The 7,500-nt window shown below is 45.7% G+C and overlaps 1 protein-coding gene across 1 annotated transcript in view; it reads right to left on the minus strand.

Annotated features, from left to right (window-relative positions):
- LOC134458283 (astrotactin-2-like) overlaps window positions 1-7,500 on the minus strand; it is a 498,215-nt gene that overhangs the window by 129,436 nt on the left and 361,279 nt on the right. Inside the window, exon 15 of the mRNA XM_063210506.1 lies at window positions 4,451-4,713. Coding sequence (XP_063066576.1) covers window positions 4,451-4,713 — 263 coding nt within the window. The remainder of the gene's footprint in view (window positions 1-4,450; window positions 4,714-7,500) is intronic.

Consider the following 7,500-nt stretch of genomic DNA (forward strand, 5'->3'; position numbering starts at 1 on the left):
TATTGTCTAGTATGGCCCAAGTACAGTCATTTTTGCAGCTAAAAATGGCTATTTCTGGAAATTCAAAATGGCAGACCATGGAGAAGATGCCCCTTTTCATGTAGGAAAAATGCAATTTTTCCAGTGATAATGAATACTTAGAATTTGATGGTGGTGGTATTCATGAAAAATGTAACATTAGTGAATGGGTAGCATGAATTCTGGAAATAAACAACTAAAAATCTCACAAAATCTCTCAAAATCTCATCTTTAAGGTTAGGGATTGTTTGGGCACAGTATAGCATTCTTAGGTTAAATATGAATGGAAGGCCCCCACAAAGATAGTATGTGCCACATAAGGGACCCACAAAGATATAAAGGTTGGGCTGTGTTTGCGTGTGTGTGTGTGCTTGTGTTTGCTTTTTCATCTTTCTGGGGACCGGAATTACTCCACTAAGAAGAGTCAGTTGTGGGGCCGAATTGCTGTGTGTGACAGTGATGCCAAAATAGTCTTGTGTTTGTGTAGCAACAGTATAGCCAAGTCGCCTAATTCCGCCCGTCCCCCAATTCCGCCCGCCTACTTATAAGTGATGATAGTTAATTATGTATCCACTGTTTAAGTCAGGAATGGATATGATGCGGAGGTTGTATGTTTACAATTTGAAACGGTGATGACATTTAAAACCGAGTCAAACGGCCATAAACAGCATTGTAAATAAAGGGTGTCGTAACGGCAGCATGAGAGAGATGGAACTTTAATTTCACGACGACATTCTGGCTAAAAACTCGCCTGGCCGCTTTCCTGTTTCGCTTTAGGACCAAAATTATTAAACCGTTTCCACAGTAACGACCAAACTAATGACAGTTCTTGCATCGGTAAAGCCAGGACTACAAGTGTGAACGAAATTAGCACAACAGCATGAAGGAATAATAAACAGTAACGGAAATACCGACGTGACCTGAAATTAAGCGGGCGGAATTGGGAGCCTTTCGCCGGTGAATTGTGCTGAAACTAGATTTTGGACATGCTGGACATTATCACCAAATTACGATAGAAAGGGCTACCAATGTTAGCTAATATTGTTCATTACCTCATCTACACAGTTCCGCTATCCAAAAATATACGATAGCATACTTAAATGGTATTTGAAATAGTGATATTATCACGTTTTCAGTGAAGTGATCAGTGAAGTGGGCGGAAATTGGCGACCTTACAATACCTAACAAAAGTCAGGAGCAACAGCTCTTTCCTACTGTAGCAAAGGGGAGTAGAGTTGCCCCGCCGGGACTTGAACCCAGACCTTCTGGGGTAGTAAACTGGGGCTCTGACCGTTACCAAAGAGCCAGGTTTCTTTGGCGTGATACTCGGAGCACACGCACAACCCTAATCATTCCATCACACCTACTCTACTGCCAGTGGTGTAGTCTACGTAGAACGCCGGTATACGGAGTATACCCACTTCTTTAATTTCAGGGATTTCAGTATACCCAATTAAAATTGATTGATCCATTACTTTGAATAGCAAAAATATATACAGTATACCCACTTCAAAAAATGCTTAAATATACAGTATACCCACCATAAAAAAGTAGACTACACCACTGTCTACTACTACTCCGGGGTCAGGAGAACAATCTCCTACCATATGTTTCCATCTTCCATTTTGCTGTGACAAAGCCACTGACTACAGTATCCTTTCTTTCTCTTTTTTCTTAATCTTCTTTCCTTCTTTCCTTCCTTTCTTTTTTTCCATCCTTCTTTCTTTCTTTCTTTCTTTCTTTCTTTCTTTCTTTCTTGATGATGTCATGGTCTGGCTGTCCAGTCTGTGGTCTGTGGTGAGACAATACGCTGTGTGAACTCCACTTGCGAAGGTTACACACCTGATGTGTGTGTGTGTGTGTGTGTGTGTGTGTGTGTGTGTGTGTGTGTGTGTGTGTGTGTGTGTGTGTGTGTGTGTGTGTGTGTGTGTGTGTGTGTGTGTGTGTGTGTGTGTGTGTGTGTGTGTGTGTGTGTGCAATTTCACAAATGTCTCTCATCCCTTCTCACATACCGGTGCTCAAACAAGGCGCACAACATTAAAGTAAAACACCATCGCACATGCACACACACACACACACACACACACACACACACACACACACACACACACACACACACACACACACACACACACACACACACACACACACACACACAAATTACCATTCCAAAACAATGAAACAATTCCCTATCCATCACACACACACACACACACATTGACCAGGATGACTAGTTCTCGCCCCTGTGTGCCGTCTGTGTAGTGGTGTTTTACAGCAGGAAGAGCAGAGGAGGCAAGTGGTTTAGTCACCCAGATAGACCAGACACACACACACACACACACACACACACACACACACACACACACACACACACACACACACACACACACACACACACACACACACACACACACACACACACACACACACACACACACAATGAGCAACCCAGACAGACCGGGGCTAATAAAGATCTTCTGTGTGATGCCCATGCAATCAAGGCCATGCAATCAATGACTGCACAGCTAAATGACCAGCTTCACACAGCGCCTCACCTCGACTTAAAGACATGGAGTAGATAGACGGACAGATGGAAAGACAGGCCGAGGGCGACACAAACACACACGCAGACACACACGCACTCATATAGCCAGGCCACACCCTCCTAGTGACGCAACACCTTCGGTATTGCTTCTAGTCAGGCCAATACAAATATTGTTTCTTAATCCCGTAGAAATCGGGAACTCCACCCACTTTGTCCGGAAGAAATACACTTTGAGAAGCTCCAACGGCTCTGGGTAGAGGTGTGTTCAAGGAGGTGACGTGGTTTAAGCAGAGACGTTCTATTGGGACTAAGAAAACGTTGGGTTTAAACTTCAGCAAAGCCTTTTCTGGCCTCGACCAGTATAAGATCGAGGGAGGCGGGATAACAGGCCGTTTGGTAAACATAATTCGTTATCTTCTTGGTCAGACAAACATCCTGGTAAGAGATCTGAGAGTCGATGATAATCAGGCAAGTACGCACACACTACTCCGAAACATCCAAACAAAGAAAGTGAATCTAACAAGAAGCGTCATTTTGTTTCTTTTTCGGTATCCACTTAATGTCGGGTGAACGCCCCTTTAGGAGACCTTCGGTTAGGAGACCTTCGGAGTCCTGAGGTTGAGAATCAATGAAGTCCCCTTAGCGCTGTAGATGGCGGTAGCGCACGTCTTGCGCAAACACCTCAAAAAGAGAAGAAGAAGTAGGGGACAACGCCCCCTTAGGAGACCCAATTTGAGCACACGCTTTTGCATTGAGTGGGCGTGTTTTGCGATATCTTCCTCTGATTCAGTATTTTTGATCCAAACCTCTACAATGAATGACCAGTGAAACTATTGTCTCCACCACCACCCCCCGTCACCACCCCACATCTCTTAAAAGTGCACTGTCTAATATTTGTAGTAGTTTATATCCAGAATTCATGCTTCCCATTCACAAATCCCACCATACAATTCTAAGTATTCATTATGAATGGGAAAATTACACTTTTCATACATGAAAAGGGGGATCTTCGCCATTGTGTGCCATTTTGAATTTCTAGAAATTGAAATTTTTAGCTGAAAAACGTACTGTACTTTGGTCATACTAGTAACTGTTAGTTCATTATTGAATAAATATTCATGAAAAGACCATGTTTGCTAGTAGACAGCAGTTTCACTGAGCAACATGGTTGCAATTCCTGGCCACTATTCTACAAAGTGCACAGATTGACCATTGATTATTAAAATTGGCTTGACATTTTGCTGAGCCAGGCTGGAGAGAGGCACACAAATACACACACACAGACACAGACACACAGACACAGACACAGACACAGACACAGACACACAGACACAGACACACACACACACACACACACACACACACACACACACACACACACACACACACACACACACACACACACACACACACACACACACACACACACACACACACACACACACACACACACACACACACACACTTCAACCGCACCTCTTTAGTGGCATTGTCCTGCACCAGGCTGTAGAGGGGCACGATGCAGCTGACCTTCAAAGGAACACACACACACACACACACACGTACACACACACACACACACACACACACACACACACACACACACACACACACACACACACACACACACACACACACACACACACACACACACACACACACACACACACACACACCGCAACCCCTCGCCCATCTCAACCACCTCTTTAGTGGCATTGTCCTGCACCAAGCTGTAGAGGGGCACGATGCAGCCGACCCTCAAAGGGATCGCACACACACACACACACACACACACACACACACACACACACACACACACACACACACACACACACACACACACACACACACACACACCGCAACCCCCTCACACACCTCACCCCTCACCTCTTTGGTGACGTTGTCCTGCACCAGGCTGTAGAGGGGCACGATGCGGCTGACCTCCAGGAGCACGGGGGAGGGGCTGGGCGTCTCGTGGCCCGGCTGGTAGCACAGGTGGCAGGCCGAGGGGCAGGAGCCCTTCTCCTCGCAGCGGATCTCCACGCCCGACACCAGGTCGTCCGACAGCAGCTGCGTCTTCAGCAGGCCCGACAGGTAGCTGATGAACGGCAGCGAGCGCAACTCGCGTCGGCTGGTCTGGTCCGTGGCCTCTGCGGAGAGGAGTGGAGAGAAAAGGGGTGAGAATATAGTGTGTGTGTGTGTGTGTGTGTGTGTGTGCGTTCGTGCATGTGTGTGTGTTTGTGTGTGTGTGTGTGTATGTGTATGCGTTCGTGCATGTGTGTGTGTGTGTGTGTGTGTGTGTGTGTGTGTCTGTGTGCGAGTGCATGTGCATGTGCATGTGTGTGTATCCGAAATGTCGTGTCACTACATATTTCGGAGCATAGAGTGGTGTTTTTATCGTTTCGTTTATCGTATCGGGCATTTATCGTTTCACTAATATTTTACTTGACATGTCCCTGCATAACTGTTATGAACTTTGCATGAAGCAGTAATGACAGTTTCATTAGACCAGTGTTTCTCAACAGGGGCATTACAGCCCCCATGAGGGCGTTGGGAAGACCTAGAGGGGCGTTGAGAAGGATACATCTGAGTAGGGGCGGGGCTTAGCTCGCATTAGTCCATTTTATTTTTCAATACTAACGGGGGCGTTGGGTTGTTGGGCGTTTGTTCAAAAAAGGTTGAGAACCACAGCATTAGACAATCATACCAAAACGTTCATGTACATGAAAGACGAAAGGAGGGCAACTTATTCAAAATAAAAGTTAAAGGGACACTCCACCCATTTTGCATTAGGCGTTCCATTGCTAGACACCCAGTCATACTTTTGAATGATCTTGCAAAAATCTCTCAATTCCCCCTGAGATAGGACAAATCCGCATTCATCTCTTAACACTTCCTATGTCAATGATGTAAAAATGGTCATTTTGCATCATCGACATAGGAAGTGTAAGAGAGGTGGACTTCTGTTGAGACCAAAGAAACTCAAGAGAAAGAACAATCTCTTGGCGGGGAATGCATTGGCCACGGTGTAGTACGGGGGCGTTGCCTGAGGACACGAGTGGATGGAAAATTAACTCCCTTGCGCATGGTCATTGGTCAGTGGGTGCGATGGATGCCATTTTCGTACTCCCTTGCACATGGTCAGTGGGGGCGACACCATGATGGATAATTTGTGGCCAAGTAACGGCAGCTGTTGGTCAGCAGTAATTGCTGGGGGTAATTAAGGACAGCTGACAGACATTCACGCTGTCCTATGACCTGTTCCACAGTGAATAACATTTCCGTACTCCCCTCGCCATCATTTCCTACTACGCTGTTATGACGTGAGTAAGCCCTCTTGTCTCAATCCTCTTTGGTTGAGACTACAAGCCTTTTTCCCACCTTTTCAACCCCGCCCATAGGGGGTTGGACCTAATGCTCTAACAGACCTATCACAGATCAGTGTCCCAGTGCTTTTGAAATCACTGGCAATGAGGCTCCAGTGAGCAGTGTTGCCAGATTGGGCTGTTTCCCGCTCAATTGGGCTGCTTGGGATGGCCGTCTGCGGGTAAAAATGGCATTTTGCAGGAAAACTCGCCCAATATGTCCCATAGACATCAATAGAATTGGGTGGGATTTATTTCTTCCAGGCAGATTTTGAGCATTTTCTGGGCTGGAAATCATCAGCCTCATCTGGCAACACTGCCAGTAAGTCACTGGCATAGCTGGAAAGGAGAAGCTGGAGCACACTGCAGCTTAGTTTTCAAGACTTTATTTTGTGCACACACCCGACCAACGTTTCGGTGTTGCTACACCTTCTTCAGAGTCAAATGATAGCAAGAGAGAGACACACATTTCAAGACCTGACATTCACAGGTGATCCCACTTGGTTTGGCTAAATTGGTCTCATCTCATTGCAGGTAATTGACCCCACCCCCCAACACCAGGACAAGATTGCAGACAATTAGACAGAGAGGCTTTGTGGAAAGGCATTTTGGATTCATACTCTAAATTCAGTGGAGCCTCAGGGCATAAATGAGGAACTAAATATATCTTGCTTTCTGTAACAAATTGCTCCAGCATTGCGGCTGTGGTCTTGTAATAATTGTAGTTGTGGTTTTATTGACAATGTTCTTTGTGTATTGTTTTTCCACTTTTTTGTTTTGTTTTGGGAAGTTGGCAAGCTGTCTATTGTCTACAATATTGTCCTGGTGTTGGGGGGCGGGGTCAATTACCTGCAATGAGATGAGACCAATTTAGCCAAACCAAGTGGGATCACCTGTGAATGTCAAGTCTTGAAATGTGTCTCTCTCTTGCTATCATTTGACTCTGAAGAAGGTGTAGCAACACCGAAACGTTGGTCGCGTGTGTGCACAAAATAAAGTCTTGAAAACTAAGCTGCAGTGTGCTCCAGCTTCTCCTCTCCAGTGATGTCTGTCCCACTGTGATGCACCTGCAAGCAGGGTTGCCAGATGAGGCTGATGTCTTCCAGCCCAAAAAATGCTCAATACCCGCCAAGAAGCTCAAAATCCCGCCCAATTCTGCTGATTTCTATGGCTAAAATTGGGCAGGTTTTTCTGCTAAATGCCATTTTTACCCGCACATGGCCATCCTAAGCAGCCCAATTGGGCGGTAAACAGCCCAATCTGGCAACACTGCCTGCAAGCTGAGTGAGGGATGATGCATAGAGTCCCAAATAACTGGGTGTGGCCTGTGGAACTTGAGCATTGCAGTGCATTATGGGGATTGTTGTCACAAATCCACAAGCACTAAAAAGTCATTTTCTGAATTTTCTCGGCCAAGAAGGCACCAAATTGGAAATATATGCTACTATTCTACTATATATATGACCCACTTTCAATACAATATTCATGTCTCCACCGGTGGAATGCCCATTTAAACAACGCAGCATTCATGAATGGTAGTTTTTCAGCTCATGACAATTACACACGCAGGCA

This window comes from Engraulis encrasicolus, chromosome 11 (genome assembly GCF_034702125.1).
Source record: "Engraulis encrasicolus isolate BLACKSEA-1 chromosome 11, IST_EnEncr_1.0, whole genome shotgun sequence".
Lineage (NCBI taxonomy): Eukaryota > Metazoa > Chordata > Actinopteri > Clupeiformes > Engraulidae > Engraulis > Engraulis encrasicolus.